The sequence below is a fragment of the Xiphias gladius genome, chromosome 19 (genome assembly GCF_016859285.1).
Source record: "Xiphias gladius isolate SHS-SW01 ecotype Sanya breed wild chromosome 19, ASM1685928v1, whole genome shotgun sequence".
Taxonomy (NCBI): Eukaryota; Metazoa; Chordata; class Actinopteri; order Istiophoriformes; family Xiphiidae; genus Xiphias; species Xiphias gladius.
The window spans coordinates 8,534,070-8,553,923 of record NC_053418.1 but is presented as its reverse complement, the minus strand read 5'-3'; the positions used below and the strand labels follow the sequence as shown (position 1 = coordinate 8,553,923).

At 37.5% G+C, this 19,854-nt stretch overlaps 1 protein-coding gene across 4 annotated transcripts in view; it reads right to left on the bottom strand.

Moving 5' to 3' along the window:
- Positions 1 to 19,854, bottom strand: part of LOC120805155 (ADP-ribosylation factor-like protein 15) — a 114,525-nt gene that overhangs the window by 79,992 nt on the left and 14,679 nt on the right. Inside the window, exons 1-2 of one of the 4 annotated variants that reach the window (XM_040155086.1) lie at positions 11,450 to 11,536; positions 11,232 to 11,347 (exon numbers count right to left, since the gene is read on the bottom strand). The exons of 2 other annotated variants lie outside the window; for them this stretch is intronic. In XM_040155086.1, coding sequence (XP_040011020.1) covers positions 11,232 to 11,255 — 24 coding nt within the window. In that variant the 5' untranslated portion in view covers positions 11,256 to 11,347; positions 11,450 to 11,536. Of the gene's footprint in view, positions 1 to 11,231; positions 11,348 to 11,449; positions 11,537 to 19,289; positions 19,346 to 19,854 lie in introns of those variants that run through there. One more of the 4 variants, XM_040155084.1, reaches the window with a different exon arrangement.

Here is a 19,854-nt window from a genome sequence, read left to right as displayed (position 1 = left end):
AGAACAATGCGTCAGGACACTGATCCTAAACATCAAATAAGGCGTCCAAAGTGATAAGTTTGTTTTGTTTTTAAACAGCAGATCTTGCTTGGCCAAGTCAGCTGCCTGTCCTCACTCCAACGGATGATGTTTTCACTTGTTGACTTGCTGAAGAAATTGGTCGTACGGTAAAAAGCTCCTACAAAAAGAGCAATGTGAAGAGGGTTACAGAACAGGTCAGGGAAGGTAACAAGTGTCTACAACAGATCTGTAACCAAATATTAAATATAATGAGTTTATGTTTCCGTTGACTTGTCCAAATATTATAAATATATGTCCCCAAGAATTGGGGGGTATGTATGAAAAGGGCTATGATTCATACAATGATGTGCCTGTAAACACCCTCAAATTAAGGCTGAAAGTCAGCACTTGAACTCCATAGACATGTTTTATTTAAAATCCAATGTGCTTGAGTACAAAGCCAACGCAACAAAATGTGTCACTGTCCTAATACTTTCCGACTGTCGTGTACATGTGTGTAAAAGATGGTTAAGATAGAGAAGACTATGGGCTGAATCAGGAAACTTGTGTGTAAGCCACCACTATACAAACTGTAAGACTACATCCCACGATGGGAGCATGGGCCAATGGACTCCACATGTCTTTCCTACTTCAAAGGGGACAAAAATGAATCACATCATATAAACTGATCCTCCTTTACAGGGACAGGCATAGAACTCAATATATGATACTCTTATAACTAAGCTTGCCAACCGCCTCAAACAACAGCTGATAGTCTTCATTTTCTACAGTAAAACAGAGATGTACTACGAGTGTAAGCTGTAAGGTATCAAAAGCATAGGGAAAGGTCAGGAGTAAAATCAGTATAATTCAGGGTCTAGTGTATGTAATAATTTCTTCACTGAGTCCATCTTCAGTGCATCTTTGCTCTACATTATCTGACATAAGGCTGGGCAATATGGCCAAAAAGTTCAAATTCGCTTTATTTTCAGTGTTATGGGTGATTCTCGATTCTAATCGTTTTTTTTCTGTCTACATGAACTCAAAACAAAACATAAGTCAAAAATAGCTTTCTTTATTAAAACTATACACCATACATATGCAATCTCAACAAACAATAATAACAACAATGACCTGTCTTGTCATACGTGGTGACACTGGAAAAATTAGGCCCCTTAAAGTTTGCTGCTTTTTAGCTGTGGTTTTAGATTTGGGACGGGAGCTAGGATCAGAATCTTGAAGAGACACACATTGCTTCCATTCCACAGCATGCTTTTGTTTCATGTGCTGGAACAGGTATGTTGTGCTGCTACTTTTAGTTTTAATAGAACGATGTTTCCCACAGGTTGAGAATTTACTTGTAGTGGTGGGTGGTGCAGCGTGTGACTGATGTGCAGGCAGAGACTAATGCAGTTTAGAGGGGACAGCCTACGTTACTGTTTGTAACTACAGAGAACTGCTGGTGCTGGTGTTTGAGTGACAGCAGAGGAAACATCAATCTCAATTTTGCGATTTAAGAATTTTTTACCTCGTTCAAAAAAAACAAAACAAAAAAAATCTTATTAATCAAATTAATTTGATATATGGCCAAGCCCTATCCTGACACCTACTGGATGGCCAAACATTCTCAGTGTCTCACTGAAATAATTATAAGAGCATTATCATGAAACTACATTGTAGAGTATCAATCACAGTTATTTTGCTGATCTGCTGACCACACAGAACTAAATTGGGATTCTAGTAAGATACAGTAGACAGTGGCAAATAAACAATATGTAAGAGCTGCTGTAGTTGATAAATGTGAATATTACCCATTATAACATGATGCAAACAATCATTGTGGAACTGTCCCTTGTAAATGACAAAATAAATGATTACATAAAAGATAGAGACGATTAATACCATGTGAGACTGTGCAACAGCCTGCTGTGATCCAGAAAGAACATGAGACAAGGACTCAACAGTACTAACAAAAATCATACTTTACCGGAAGAAGAGACGGACACCAGACAAATAGGAGAAAGGTGCGTGCACACACACACACACACGTGCGTGCGCGCCCACACACACACGCACTGAAGAGTAAGAGCCAAGGCTGATGGACAGATGTTGTTCGTATGGCAGTATTGCGCAAAGGAGCTTTCATAAACGACTGAGCACAGAGGGAAACGTTTACTTAGTCAAAGACAGGAAAGAACAGACAGAGGCCAACTGTGCCATGATCCATTACAGGCCTACCTATGACATTGTACAGTGCAACCTGATTCAGAGGTAGCCTAAGCCCTTCCTGAGGCCCGCCTCCAGAGGGAGAGTATCTAGCCTACCTATTGTGGATGAATGTGTATGATAGGGGTCTGGGAAATTATCTGCACGTCAGAAAGTACTACAGAGATCTAGAGAACCTAACTTGAAAAAAAGCACCTGATGTTTACCTGCCATAAAAAGATGGAGGAGATTCAAGGTGTTTCTAAATATGAAAAATGTTCATTTCAATTGATTTCAGACTGCAGAGCCTAAATCATCTTTAAGTGGAGTTGAACCTTGAAGATGTTATTTGGAGAAAAAAAGTTATTATCAAGGTCTGGTCATGTCTCAGGAAGTACTCCGCTTTGTGAAATCCCCATGCGAAGTTAATCTGGTTAAGGAAATTGATTTTATATGAGGTATCAAGAACAGGAGAAGAAAGGGCACAATAAAATACCCACAGGTTAATGGTTTAAATTGAGTCAGGGAAAATACTTCCCGTATGAAATCATCAACGATGCAGAGGGTTTTTAAACATTTCATATGTTTTTGGCTCCTTTCACTTAGTTTTAAAAATGTGAAAATGATTGTAAACAATAAACAAGCTAGAACAAAAGACAATGATTTTAATCACACAAAACCCTTTAAATTGTGCACTCTTTTCATGTGGCTTTTGTATGCTATTACATATTGCCTCAACTACCACAAAGATATCAACATTTTCAGCTTTCCATACATTCTTTTATGACCATGACTGTTAATGCCTCCTAAAACAGACCACAGTCAAGTGTGTGATGTAAAATATTTATCAAAACACTAAAGGACTTTCATTTACTGGGTCAAGTAACCTCAACTGACCAGTTGAATAAAATGGCATATGATTTGCTTTGCATGGCACATATTAAGCGTTGTATTCTATGGCCTATAGTATTATTTAATACCGACGAGACATTCAAAAGTCCACTTTCACAAAGCTTATTTCATGGCTGTGTGTGCTGTTTGTTACAATAGTAGAATGCAGTGTATTAATGTCATATACATGACACTACTCACAGAAAAAAAAAAAGTGTGTTTCAGGGGAAATTGTTATATAAAACTTCTGTAGTAAATTTGCAGCTGAGCTGATGAGCCAATCAGTGACTACATGGCTCCACCCGGAGGACGCATTAGTGAATTTTATGGACTGCAACTTGTACCACAGAGAACTTACACATTGAATTTTGTTTTTTTACTACCTGTATCAGTTTGTAATGAAAATGATACTTTTTGAAAATCTAGTGTTTCAGTGTCCAGTTTTTATAGACTTGAAAAACAGCTGTCAGGACTCCTTATTGAACAACTAACTGTTGAAGTTTTCAACTACACAAGCCATGGTGTTAGATTTAAATGCTTTCAGGTAGTATTACACATGCTGGATCCAGCTTTTAAAATTTGAGCATATCCTTTTTATCTAGGCAGTCTGAAGTTAACACTTTTGCTCTGATAATTTGAGATGGGCAGTTGTGTGCGTTTGTTTAGTCTGAAATCAAAAACCATTAATCAAACACTTGATAGATTAATTAATGATCAAAACAACAGTTAGTTGCACCTGAAATGGTAACAGGTGACTTATTGATAACAGGACCACAAGCTGGGTGATGAATTTAAGTTCACACTTCAGTCTGCATTGGAACGCTGTCATTCATGTTCAAAGCTGTGTCTGTTGGGATATTAGACTATCCTTCAAGAAGAAAAAAACTCAAGCTTTTCGACAGATGAGGGGGATTTAGAAACAAAATCTACGATCTGTGCTAAACTAAATCCCATAAGAGCACTGTGAACAGTAGATACAGTAATTTTGGAAGGCATGCAAGACAAACTTGTCTCATAAAAACACTCCTGAATTTCTCTAGTTACATTTCAGGGGAAATTATCATCCTGGAAAACAGGAATATCAGGAGAATAAAAAGTATTTGAACAGATGAGTGCAGAGAGTCCTCACAATGGTCTCAGATTTCTTTCTCACTACACAATTATACACAGCAATCAGTCAAAGCACGCCAACTCAAAAGATTGCTGCCAATACAAGATATTACAGGTATTATGGAATCAAAGCATATTTTGGCTTTCTCCAAACATCATCTCCGTGTAGAAAGGTGGAAAATGACTCATGAGGCCAGTAATTTTCCATGTAACTTTTAAAGGTGCAGGTTTTGTGCTTCTTATATCAGCTTATGCCTGCATGTATTACTTGTATTAGTTATTTAGTTGCAGAATTAATCAACTTCAACAAAACAAGTTTTTTATGGGCTTTAAGCTCTTTTGTTAGCTCTACTTCACAATTAATAAATTGTTGTGGTAACTTTCTGATAAAGATGTATAATTCAATGTTTAGCACCCTTCCTTGTTCAGTGTGCATCTGAACAAGTTTTGAATTCCAGATAGGATAGTTGCAACCACTCTCTCTCTGTGGAAAGGCAGTTTGCTTTGTGTTTTTCAGCAAAGTGTCCATTTAAATCACTTCAAGATACACTTTTGCGGACTTTTAATTAACTGTTGTTGATGTTAACTGCTGATGTTTTAATGTTGTATTTTTGCAGCTGGTCTTCATTAGTTTGTTTTGTGTCTTGTTTCAATATCTCACTGTAAAATGCTGTGTTATCTTTGTAAACCACCGTGCAAATAAGGACCAATTTTGGTTAGTTTGTACCAAAAACTGCAGTGATTTGGGTATAGACCATTTTACATCTTTTAACTCTTAAATGCCTTGTGGTCCTCCGAAAACTCTCACATAAAATATCCGATGTCTTAACGTAGAAAAACATTAACGTTATAAACATTAACTATTACTTGTCTGTGTTACTGCTTTGTAACTGTGGACTAGTTACAGCAAACAAGAAGTACTTTGTCATGTTGTGGTACCAATATTTGCCAGTGTCCTGTATATCCCTGTTTTGTTTTGTTTTTTAAATAAAAAAACAAACAAACAAACAAAAAAAAACACACCACTAAATTCCAGTGTTGAGTTTAAGGGGACAGACACAACTGATATTTCAATTGGACAAGTCCTGGCAGTATGCAGTGTCCTACATTCTAGAGGCATGTGAAAAGATACATGACACAGATGAGTAAAACCTCAATAAGTTCTGAAGTTTCCTTGATTGTCTCGTCAGCCACAACAATGTCTCTTCAATAACAATAGAGGGCGCCATCACCCTTCCTTCAAATCAGCAGCTCCCTCAAAAATACCAAGCATGTTCAGACACAGCCTGTTCCTCACTTCCATAACCCCGCTGTGTAGCATATCTAAAGTATGTTAGGAAACCAGTAATGATCATGGATGGAACCAGTTTGGGAGGTTTAGATGCCCGTGTGTCCAGAGAACTGATCCTGGATCAGCGGTGTTGTAACTGTAATTGTTAACTTACAAGCACAAAACCACAAGCGATAATGGAAAAAGAGGGATGATTTGAGCTCAGTTGACCTGTTGTGAAGGCGCTCATATGCCTTGACAGTGATACAGGAGCAGTACCTCTACAGGAGTTGGAGACCCACCACTATGTGTTGATGTCTTAAGGCTTAGACACCTTCTAAGGACATCTTCTTCCTTTGACTTCCAGCAGAGTTGCTTTAACGTTTACACATAGCTAAAATGAGAATTAAGCATACAAAAGCCAAGTGAAAAGGTGTCGTCTCACTATGATCTACACATCTCACACTGTGATAAATGTTGCATTTTATTAATCCAGCATGCTCTATTTTTTCTTTTCTTAAATGGCTGTTTCTGTTTGTCTGAAGGAGGCCCCACTTACTATACGAAAAAATGTTAATAAAATTCTTCATGTTATATCTTTCAAATAATAATCGACCTATACATATGGGAACACTGGGAATTGAAATGTCACTAAACTAAAACTAAATGTCACTGGTATGGCTGGGTATCATTTGACATTTTTTGATACTTGTGCTAATATAATTCCTGAGTTTCAGTACTGATGTCAGAACAATACTTTTGTCAATACCATACTTTCAGGAGTGCGTATGTTTTTCTACAAAATCCTTTTTTTTTTAAACATTTGACAAAACCCAAACTTTAGAATTTCAAAATGTTGTCTGAATACAAGCAGCCCAACAACAACTTTGCCTAGATAAAATACAGTTACAAATTGACAAAATTATTTATTATTATTATTATTATTTAAATCAATAAATCTCTGATTTAAAAATAAGAAAACAACAGGACAAGTCTGACTTGACATTCAGTACCAACTTTTGGTAGTTGACAGTTTTCGATGCTCTGTGCTACAGACACATTTTGGCATCAGCCCTAGTCACCAAGACAATAAACATCCACTGAAGACTGAGTCTGCAGGATATCCGTGTAGACGGAGAGAAAATATCAAACTCTCAGTGCAGGACTTATTTTTAACTCTGAATTACATATACATAAAGAAGGAAGCTTACAGTTTACAAATTATTAAATGTGGTTGTATGTATCGGGGCATGTTCATACAGATATCAGCAACGCAGCCTTCACATCACTTTTTGTCAGACTTCTCCCACATGAGGACAAAAATATCTGCACTCATGGAGAAAATTGGAAGAGGAAACCCATTTATATGGGACTGGGTCTCTCTGATCACTCATATCAAAGAGGATTACATCTGGGGGTGTAACAGGCTTTAGGTTTGCACAGCATTTGTGTGGTAAAATAGCATTTTCTATTATTTTCATGTTACTGGACACAGTTAACAGATTCAGAAGCTCCTGCTAAAGAGTTATGGGATTCACAAACCTACAAAAAAGCATTGTTTAAAAAGTTCATTTGACCTGAATTTGTTCTTGTGGCATAGCAGTGACTTATTTAATTACTTGTGTTGAACAAGGAGGGATGCCTATTTTATGCTGCTGCAAAATAGAAATGTCAGAAATAGTAATTGGAGCATGACTTGCACCAGCTCCCCTGTCATAATTAGGAGTCCTTCTGAGATTCCACCGACTGCGCTTCTGATAGGCACAGTGAAACATCAGGTGGAGAACTGTGCCTGGCAATATTCACCTGAAGTCTCTATTAGAACAACTGCTATTGAGCAAAAGTTAGCATTTGTTAATATTAATTTTCCAAACCACTTCATGTAGCTTCTTCGTGCTGCAACTCCTCTTGTGTTCTGTATATCAGGGTTTCTTGAAATACCCAAAGCATATGTGCACTCCACGTATTTATTGGATTTTTGCAGTCATCACAGGTGATTTTAGATTTACTCTAGGTGTTGCACTAAGCAGGAACTATCTTCCCAGACCTGCCTCCAGGAGGGGTTACCCTACCCTGACGACACACATCCACATAGATCTTTGCTTTCCTTCCAATACCCAAGTAAGATTTTGTCTATCCCATGGATCAGCTCTGCCAACAGACCAATACACCCTAAACCCCCAAAATGAAAGAGACATGGAATGTCTTCCAAAGGGATCTGTGACTTAACTCAAGTGGGTGAGCATGTGCAGAGGTTTTCAGATATTCCAAAAATAGAAAGTAATCAGAAAGAACATTTACTGTACATGACATTTTGTTATCCTTTGACTGGTTTAAAGGAAGGAATGGAATTTTGTTTCTGAATGGAACAATTTAATCAAGTACTTTACATGATTTTCTGCTGAATGGACCCTCGGTGGACTAAAGGTTGGCTTGATCACAAATCGATTTGAAATGGGCTTTACAAAACTAGTATGAATTAACACCCTTTTTCCTCTCATCTTACTTTTTTTATTTTACACACTCTGGCATCATGGACAAAATTTGTACGACAGAATTGAAAAAATAAACACAGTAAATGCAAGACCTTCGATAGACTGTAGTGAAAAACTGTCATACTTTGGTGACAGGTATAAAGTAATATATTGAATGTTTAATCCACATTTTAAGATTTTTCTTCAAGACTGGAGCTTTTAAACAATATATTTCACTTGAACAATAAGATTGTGAGCTTTTAACCCTAACTGTGTTTTATCTGAATGGAGTAGAGATTCTGAGACATGAAGCATGAAACATTTAGCACTCCAGCTGGAGAGTCACTATCATTTAAAATATTTAACCTAAAAGAGTTACTTGAAAATAATGCCATACAAACAAAAATGAACATTTCAAGATCAAACTGTTAGACAACCGAGCTTTGATTTTTTTTTTTTTAAAAGTCTGACAGACACTTTTAAATCCAAGCTCACAAAATGTTCATGGAAACAGGAAAAATTAAACAAAGCTAATGAAATTACATACATTTTCCCTCAACTGCTCCTGATGTCCCAAAATGCTAACAAATGCAGCTACAACACAAATGTCAAGTACTTATCCTGCAGTAATTGTACCTGGAAACTGATCCTAGGCAATGGAAAAAAAAAATTGTCTAACTTTAAATCAATATCTGTTTCTGTGGAACGGTTCCAATATAATGTGCAGTAAATCAAATATCCCTTTAGAAAACAGCTGTGACAACAGTAAGTTTGGCTCACACGTACCAGCTGCAAGTTATTAGATAAAATGACAATCAGCCACGAACAGATAAAAGATGTCTTTTCCAACATTTCATTATATGCCACTGAAACCTGCTGCTAACTTGAAGACTGATAAACACAAACATGGATGCCAACAGCTATCAAGAGAGAAAAAAATAGTGATCCTTTTACTGGTCATTTCTGGGAGTTATCAGTTGTCGAGTTCTTTAAGACTTGTCAATGGTACAAATGATACAAAAAAAAGATTTAGATGTGTGAGTTCCTGCAAACAAAAAACTGCCACTGACAAAGTTAAGCTCACAGACATGTAAGAACAATCTGATGTAACACCAACATACTATATGATGATCAAACAAATTGTATTAACACTATCTTGCCTTCTGAACTCTAACATGATCAAGATCTTGACAAAAAGAGAGAAGGAAAGAGTGGAAAGAGAACATCAGACATAATGTGATGGATGTGTAATGACTGGGAAGGTCGGAGGTGTCAATCAGATTCCTCTCTAAACTTTATTAATTTTATGTTTTGCAATGCATTTGGCAACATACCAAATAAAATATGAAGAGTGAAAAGCAAGTATTTTTACCTCCTTGAGTTGTCGAGTTACAGCTAAGCAATGCAGGGATGGCTGTGTTTTCAGGAGATATTCATAGACCAATAGGTTCTGAAAATAAAAATCAATAGTAATGTCCAGACCAAACAGTATTGACAGCGATTTTTTTCCAGATGCCACTGTCAAATAAGCTAAAAGATTTGTTTCTCCTATCCACAAATTCAACCATTAAATAGACATTTACGACTGTAGACTACAGTATTACAATTAGGGCTGCAACTAACAATTATTTTCATTATCAATTCATTCATTTTTCTTATTTTCACAATTTATCCAATGCCTACCACAGTTCTCTGACACCCAGGATGTTTTCAGATAGTTTGTTTTGTCCAACTAAAAATCAAAAGACAAAGAAAACCAGAAGTCACACAATTGAGAAGCTGGAACTAATTAATTTTTGTTATTTTTATTAAAATAGTTCATTTTCTGTCAGTTGACTAATTGATTAAACAATTGTTTCAGCTCTTATTATGATAACCAAACTCCCAGAGCGTATTTAGTATCACATTATCAATATTATGCTATTAATTACTGATTCCGCATGATGGTGAAATCAACCAACACTATAGTACAATATAGTATATGTCTGATATCAGCACACAGACTAGATCATTACCTGCGGTTAAAACCAATTGTTCTCTGAAATTTGGAAAAAGCTGAAAAGGAGAATGATTATGAAAAGAAGATAAAAAGACCAGATCCTGTTGCTTGTATAGATGTAGTCACAGTTTGCATTTAGAAAAATCTGAATTCACTTGGTTTGGGGACTAACAATGACTGGTAGCTGAAAAGACAGATAGTAAAAAGAAAGAGGCCCTCCAGCTTGGATTACTAAAGGACTTTGCAGCCCACTCATGTATTACAATGTCTTGTGGATAAGCATATTAAAATATTTGCTTCAGGCCTAAGCTTAGCGTAAAGATGGGTCCTTGTCATGTCATGTGGACAAAAACTATTGTATAACAGAAAGACCCTTTATGGCATCTCACAACAAGGGAGGCCACTGAAAATATAGGCCAACAGAACAGATTTTTGCATGTATAAACAGATAAAAGATTATGTGCCATTTTAGTGTAACAACTACCTGCATATTTATAGATTTTAGATTTGTCAATGGGGGGGGGGGGGGAGTAAATGTATTTTTAGAACCCTCAATCAATTAATTTAAGTTATTTGTGGAAAAAACCATATCAGACACAAATTATTATTCAAGGCAGAGCATTTTTGGATGTCATAAAAGGTGTCTAAAGGGGATCTTTAAGCTAAAACTAATCTGCGTCACTGAAGAACTGATACAAAGGTATAGATTTTTACAGATTTTTCTCTCTGTCTGGTTTAATAGACCAAAAATAAATTTTTCAATGGCATAAAATCTTCAATTATTTCTAGATATTCAAGATATTATGTTTATCCCAAAGAGTACTGTCTTGTCAAATCATCACAGTGTTATGGTAGCAAAAGGTATGAAAAATGTAGATGCATGATAATGATTTGTTCATTTTTACTGTTGAATTACTAAAGTAAACTGGATTTATAGGTAATTAACATATGGGACAGAGATTCAGCAAGATTAGATTTTGGCTGCCACTGAGACTGGGTGTGTCTAAACAAATCCAATTTCAAATCTGATCTTCGCAAAATTAACCCATTAACCACATCCTACAGCCACAAGCTGTGCTTTGAGTTTTGTGTCATTTCCTATGGTTGATAATATTACATTTTCACTCCTAACAGATCCTTATCTTCCTTCACTGAAGCACTTGTTTGGTATACAGCCAAAGTTAAATGCCATCCTTTACATGTGCCCAAACAGACAGAACTGAAAAAGGAGAGGCTCTAAATATTTATTTTAGCACTATAAACATGCTTGTTTTGGACACACCTTAACTGTCCTCCATGTTTCCATCCTGCTTGCATGGCTGCTGGCACTGTTAAGGTTGCTGTTCCATCACTCCGCCTCTGTAACTGTATTCTGTTTTCCCTGGCTTGCTCCTTTTGCTGCAGTTAAAATTTTAAAAAATTTCCCCATAGAACTTGGTTTTAATTTCTCAGTTTATCCTCCAAACATTTTCTTACCCCTGAAGCTGCTCTGCTACTTACTGTCTCAGTGCTTTGGTCATGTCCTATGGAGAATCCAACCCATATTCTTACTGCTAAGTTGTGTCTGCAGCATTACTGTAGAACTACGTTTCTGAAAACAATCATTCATAAAGTCCCCAAAATGTACTACAACTTGATGGGCATGACTACTGCATAATACATGCAACTAGAAAGGATGTGGTCCTGAACTAAAATCTGCTCCAAGTTCCTGGTATACATGATACACAAAGGCCAAACGTGGTGTCGCCCTGCTCTGTCAGCCAATACATCTCCAACGGGAAGTTATTCTTTGTTGTTTCCCAAACAACCAGGGCAAATTCCTTCCCAAAATGTCCTTGAGGCAACAAAACAAACCGGTAAGGACTGGCAGCCGGGATTTAGGAAACAGTGCTTGATAGTGGGTGGGTGACCCTTGGTGATCTCTCAATCATCATCCCACCAGGTCCTCTGGTTATTTTGAAGTGTGGGATATTCATGGCCCAGGATGGGGCAATGGCTGCTCCCATCCTGCTTTTCAAAAGGACGGAAGCAGGTTAGAAAGGTATGCTGCTTACACGCTGTGAGAAAAAGGGTATATTTACTATGCACAAATGTCTCTGTGACATAATAGGCATGAAACAATAACTCTTTCAGATTTATGTGTCCCAAGGGCCTAAAAAATAACTTAAACCCTTTATTGCATGGAATTCTAAAGGTCTGCGCAAAGAAGCTTTAGGACACAATTTGAAAGAAATAACAATAAATAAAAAACCCTTTCCGTGTTAATATTCTAACAGAACTGTTGTTGTACTGTACACTGTATTTGATGAATAACATATATGGTTACGACAACTGACGAAAAAAAAAAATTATATGGAACATTTACAGTTCTTGGTTTTCTAGGTTCCCGTTATGTTACGAAGAGTGAGATAAGGTGTTGAAAAGAGGAGTGGATTACACCCAACGCCTGAGGTATCTCAAGATAAGAGAGCTAAAAATACCTCTTCCTGAAAACAGAAAGCCTTTTTGTCTAACAAACAAACATAGTTTCAGAAGTAGGTGTTGGGATTTCCTCTAAAAACTGCCATTTGGAATTTCTTCTTAAATGTGATCTAAAGTAATAATTTAAAAACTAACTCTGAAAATGACAACTTGTGCATTTAGAGCCAAATGTGTGTCACCAACTAAAAAATATCACACATATTCAGAAAGCAGTGCACTACTGCAGATTTTCACCATATACAAAGCATGAGTTTGTTCATTTTTTGTGACAGTCTTATTGTTCTTACAAATCGAAAATTTGCCATTTCACCTTTTTCTATACAGAGTGGGCAAAGTTCAGGTTAATTAATCAACGGAGTCCTTGCCGATACATAATGTCTTGCCCTTTGGCACTTTGGATGTCTTAGTGACAGGGGCATCAGCGAAGATCCTCCCAGGTGACAAAACAGTAAGGCAACATGCAATCCTGCAATTTTCTCTAAGAAGTGATAATGAAATAGCTGTCACACAGTGGAGTAACTTGTCAAACTATATTAAAAAAGGCCTGCTACAAAATAGGTTGAAAATGTGACAACATATGTTAAAGTATAACAACATAATGGAGTAACACAGTAGTACAAACTACTGATATATATTTACCTGATGATGTAATTATGGTAAATGGACTGCAGTTATATAGTGCTTTTCTACCTTAACAGACAAAATGCTTCACTATTTGCCTTTCATTCACCCATTCACACATGCAGCTGCCATGCAAGGCACAGGACTGTCCATCAGGAGCAATTTAGGATTCACTGTCTTGCTCAAGGACACTTCAACATGTGGACATAACTGGCCATTAATTAAGTGATATTATTCAATTATTTGGAAATTTATCACTCAACTGAAATTTCAGCCAAGTTTCAGCATTATTTAAATTACATTTCAATAAGTTATTGCAATTCACAGAAGTTATTACACAACTAGCTTTGGTTTGACACACGTGTGAAATGAAGTAGTACACTGGAGTGCACAAAACAGCCTACCACTATGCAAATATTCATTTGCCATTTATATAGAGAGTGAAGTGTGCACGTTTTTAAAATTTTGCATGAATATTGTATTGCAAGTGAAACTGTTCACATCAGAAATTCAACGTCACAGCTCAGAGAGCACCATGGTCAATCATTTGCGTTTTCCCACTTTGTACACTCACCAAGGGGTCTTTTTGGACTTTGAAGCCATTTGGCAACAGTTATCCATTCGACACCATGCCGGAATAAAAACACTGCTAAAAGAGATATCCTGTTATTAAGTTGAGAGCTGGCTTGAACTTGTACAATTCTGTTATAACTCTCAACAGGTTGAAAAGGTCAGGCTCCAGGTCAAACAGATTAGTGTGATTTAAAAACAAATGTGCTGAGGATAAGAAAAGTTTAACAGCTGTTAACTGCTCTGTCTAATGTAAACACAGAAAACTAAGCCTTTTTGTTATGTTTCTGCATGAATCACTGACACTGACAGTCATTAATTTGAACAAAGAGGGAACAAAATACAAGCAATGCCAACTATTACTATTATGCTGCAGCTCCATTAGAAAAATACTGATCAAAATGATATACTGAGACCAGTAAAAGATTGCGTTACAGCACAGTGGGCTCATCTCCACCCTAAAGGCCAACTTAAAAGAGAAAAACGAGGGAGGGGACTGGCAATGGTAACAATCACAACGCTCAACGAATATCATATGGGTGAAAAAGGTAACAGGAGGAGGTGGCTGCTCACAGCTGACCAGGAGACAAAGGGCACCCTCGCAACTCTCTGACTACTCAGGTGTCAAATACGGCCTTCAGCAAGAGACTGATAATTGGATCAAGTAAAATGATACAGAGACAATGGTATTGTGCACTATTTCTGAAAGAAAAAATGTGTACAGCAGACTCTTCTATTTTGGACAGTAATGTTGAAGTGCATAGAAGTATATTTTCTTGCAGTGATCTTTAAACTCAGAAGACTTTTTTTGGCTGATGTAGCTACTTGTCCATATTGTTAACTGGTTAATACATGTACTCCAGTTATGTAATCAAAAATTTAACTGAATCACTCACATTTCTGAAACTGAAACAAGAAAACTTTGCAATATTGGTACATTACTCGCTCATTTTATCTTCATATGGTAAACAGATGCAGGTGTTACCACTATGGTACCAGCTGCACAAAACACAAAACTTTGTTCTTTTTTTTCAGTTTTTCTAACCTATACCCAATCTATAAACCCATGACCTTGTCCATAAAATTCGTTACTCAAAAAAGTGTGAAATTTTACATAATCAGTACAAAGTATACAAAGAATTTCTCTGGAACAGACAGGTCAATCTAGTTACTCTAGTTCCACCAGTCATGCATGGTGGAAGGTGCAGCTGTAGCATCCATGTTGATTTAGTTGTGTAAGGCTCCAGTGTGCATTTTAACTTCAATTAGGTCACTCTCACCATGCACCCTGCCAGGTTTCTTTCCAAATTAAGCATGAACCAGCCTTGAAACTCTTGTTCTGAATGATATGGCCTGGGCCTGGGGGTCGGAGCCAGCAAATCAGTGCAGCAGCAATTTTCCACTCCATTAATAACATAATGAGGTGACCACCAACTGCCTAAAACAATCATTTAGACCCTTAATGGTTAAGGCATCCTGCAAAGACAGGGTCCAAAGAGCAGTAGCTATGGTACCTACAGCACACGGTCAATTATACTAATGTCCCATGTCACCTGCTGCCACCAAGAACTTACACAAAATCAAAATACAGCTTTGAAGTGGAAAATTATATATTCTGATTTATGCTGCATTTTGTGTTAGAAATATATGTATAAAAAGGAGATTCTCTAAGGAATATTTGTTTAAACTTAAGTATACCACACAGATGAAACCAATGCAGCACTAACTCGGGGCAGGGTTGGCAGTTGATTGGACTGTTTAGCAGGATATATACTTGATGCAAGGAGTGAACGGGATTCCAGCCCTAGATACCTACAGTTCGGTATTGATTTACAGTTCAGCGTCGGATTCCACACTTTGATAGCATCACCACAACACTAAATGAGTCCGTTGTACAAAATCAGGCCATAGCATGCTCTATTATATTCCTCACAGTATCTGTGTTTAAATTGCCTCATTAACTTTGTGATACAAACAACAGTGGGGAGGTCCACCGTGTTTCATTAATGAATAGGGGACTATTCAGTTAACTTATTTACAATGTTTCATCCGTTGTGATGGACAGTGTGGTTTGCAGTAAGCATTAAAATTTGCAGTCACTCTCAGCAGTCTCTGCAGTATCAGAAACTTGGAGGAGAAAACACAAGCAGCCCAAGCAGCTAGTCACAGTTATTGTGGTCCACATGTGGTATCTCTGTAGCCAATGTAGCCCCAATGTGTAATTACATTTTTTGAAGAGGCACAGGTCAGCTACAGCATTGCCTACCACATAGCATTGGAGGCCTACAAACGTAGCTGCTGCAGATACAGCAGAAGTATAAATACAGCTTTTGTCTCTACTTTATCAACATGCCTAGTAAATGACAATTTAAAGAAATTGCCTCACTCATAATATTATTCTTCTGACTTTAGAGGACAAGGTCTTTATTTAAGGGAGGTGGGGCCCCTCCACTATAAAACCTGCAGGAAACCCTGCTGGGCCAACAATGATAACAGTAGCATAGGGGTTGGGCCAGTATATTGGAATATCGGAAACATAGCAACAGTGTAATTTTCATTAAAATCACATAACCTCTGCTTCTGAGGTTAGAAAGGGACAAGTGCAAACAACTTGGTTGTGAGAAAGAATGCAGCTGCTGCAATTTGGCAGCATTTTGGGGCCATACCAAATGATACAAGAGAGCTGGCAAACATCCAATTAAGTAGTAAGTAATGAATTTTGTGAATAAAATTTTAAGGTTTAGGCTTATAAATTAAGACTTTCAGGCTAGTACGCAGGGTTTAGTATTGGATGGGACATGCATTGACTATACTATGCAGCAATTTATGTAGGTTCTTGGCACCGGCAATGCTGCCCAATCCAATGGTACAGTTTGATAGGTATTACTGACACTGCAGTTATACACACTGATAAAAAGTAGTGTATAAAATTGGCAAAAGTTTAACATGCTGTCTCTTCTGCTATTTTTGGTGTGCACAGTGTGAGTGGGTGACTTTACAGAGAACAATCAGTGGGAACATGGGAGAGTCCAAAGTGTCAAAAACAGAGGGATTATATCCAGTCATAACAAGAATGGTTGGTTGTTCATAGCAAGTTTGCACAGAGCTAAAGATAATAAGCCTAAACGGCAAAGCATGATGTAATTTTGGTGTAATAGGTAAGTGTAAAGAAACAAAAAACTTGTCTTGATTTTTCCTGCAGCTTTGCTCTTTCAGCATCCCTACCACTGACAAAATCGTGTGTCTATCACTAAATGTTGAAATTTTGGATTCTAAAGTTTTTGTTTTTTTTATTAACAGCAAAGTTACAAATTTGTATCGCAAACATGTTACAGCGCTAGGAATGTATCATAGCATTCCTCTCCCACAGCATCACACATGTTGAGGTTTGATCTTGTACACTGCTGTATAGGATATTGTGGTGAATCAGCAGGGGCTTGAATCTGAATGCCCCTAAGCCAATAAAAACAATCACTCCTTCGAACGTCTCCATGGTAGCCTTAACTTATATCGATCTCCATTTTAAGCACTCAGTAACTCCACAGTATATCTTAGTGAGGGGCTGACAACTAAAAAGATACAAGGGGGATTTGACCTTCTAGTCATATGCATGCAATGCACTGATTTCAAAGTTTTACATGAGCTTAAGGACGATCATTTTTCACTTAATTAAAATTTTATGTTAATTTGTTGTTACTTCGTTAGGGACATCCTTGGAGGTTCTCAGTCAGCTATATTCTGTTGCACACCACAGCTTGACATGGCACTCAAGGCTGTACCCGACTTGTTTACCTTACTTAGACCTGAGGCCTGTAATATGAAGCAAGTCCAACATACCCAGGATATCTTTTCGTTATCTGGCTTCACTAAGCCTAACAATCGCAAGTAGTCACACGACAGTGGTTATCACCTCAGTAAGTCAACCCAGGTTTTTCCCGAGCACTTTCACAGAAAAGGAGCATTGTTTGCAGCATATGACCAATCGCAAACATGGACAAGTCTACTGGCAGCAGAGCGGCCATTTTACAAACGAGCAAACTAAAGTTAAACACATAATCCAGGCTAAAAGCAACAGCTGCTCTGTGTGAGCAAAAAATATATATATATATATATAAAAACATAATTCAAAGCAGTAAGTAAGGCTTACTCTCACATCTTATTAGTACAGCATGTACATGGCTTTAGTGCTTCAATCAATCTCTTTGGTAGGATGATATAAGTATACAAAAGCACAATGAAATGGCTTTGACATTGCTTGCAGTTAACAGAAAAAAAATGAAAAGACAGGAGGAGACCCTTTTACACAGCAGTACACTCCTTCTGAGGAGCTGAACCTCTGCAATAAAGAGGATCGATCACATAAAAAAAAAAAAAAACTTGTCAGGGCAAGCCAAAGGGGTTTGCCGGTCTCTGAACACTCTTACCCTCCTAAGAGACTGGAAATAGTCACTATCAGCAATAGTTATTATTATCAGCCTTAAACATTTTCTATATCTTGAGAATTGTCTTTCTACAACGACTTAAACAATATTATGTTTTTTCAACATATTCAATGCAAGTCATGAACAGTTTTGCTCTAGGCTATGCTCACCATGTACTATAGCTGTGCACATACACTCATGGAAAGTGTCGAGAACATCTGCCTACATGATCCACAAAAAGATCAGAGGACTTCAATAGAGGAACCAGCTTCTGTTGCCTACAGTTCCAATAAAAATAATACCAATCTGCTGTGTTCCAACTCATTTGATACATGTATAGCTGAAAAGATGAGTCATCGAAGAGATACTGTATTAAATGTGCATCATGCATTCAAGCAAAAGCTTAATGTTAAACAATCCTATTTCAAAATAACCCTTTCTGTTGATGTTCATTGAAAAAACTTCACTAGCTAGTCAGGGAATAACAGGGTACTTGACAATATTCAAACAGCTGTGGTTGAAATACAACTGCTTGACACATTTTCAAAAAATTCATGACGACAACAATTTGTCTTAAAGATACATTTTTCCTTCTCAAAATTATTACAGTACCTAACGTGCACAGTGATCAATGTGAGTGTATGTTTCAGATTATTATACACAGGTAAATATCACAGTGTTAATCAACATTAATGTTTAACCACTCTCAGAAATAAATATAACAACAAGACAAATACAACTTAAACAGTATTTCCTCCATGACCTCTGCAGCATGAAATTCATGGATCCATTCATAAGTGAACTGTACTTAAGACTGCCTGAAATTACATTCACTGACCAAGCAGGTTGCATGGAGCTGCAGGGGAAAAAAACAAACAAAAAAACAAAAAAAAACAACAAAAAAAACCCCAACCATAATCCATCTTTGTTTCTATTCTCAGAGAAACAGCCTTTACTCAAAGACATCTTGTGCTCTGTAGGTTTAATTTACATCACAATACTGACGTCCACCTGTTCCACCTTACTATTGTGCTTACAACCACTCGAATGAAACAGCGTGAACTCTCCATTCAGTGACCAAGCAACTGTGAAGCAGCAGCCACTGTTGCTTGGTCAGTATGTGTTTCATAACATAGCAAGGAAAGATTAGACCATGGTGAAACTAACAGCATTCAATCCAGCACACACAAAGAGCACACAACATCCCTGCTGTTCTCTAAGAGATAGCAGCCTCTACATTTTCTTACCGTGTAGAGCCCAATCCTGCACAAGGCAAGGGAGAGCTGCATGTGCTCCGACATTGTGCTCGGCAACAAGCGTAACCCCCGGCAACAAACAAGCCAAGCCTCTGGAGTAAGTGAATGGATGGAGGAGGATCAGGAGTAGCTGAGCACAACAGTGTCGGGTCAACAACATGAGTCCAGCCCTTCACCGTCTCACTGTCAGTAGCACACATCCACAAGCCATTTTGTTTTAAGTCTTAGCTCAACAGAGGGGGTTTGTAAGGATGTAGTTGATCAGGACTGAAGGTTGTCTTGTGTTTACTCCCTGTATTCATTCACAGAAAGATGAAACTATTGCCACAATGATCAGTGGATAGACACAGGCTTGAGATTAGTTTGTGAGAATCTCTCTCTCCACGGAGATTAAAGACTCAGTGACAACTAGGGATACAGACGAAGACTGCAAATTGGATTAGTCACCATTACACACCCACACACTATTCCCATACTGTACGCAAAGCTTCATGAAGTATAAAAACCCCTGCTTTCTATGCATGGAGGAGGATGAATAGATTGACCACTTCAGCTT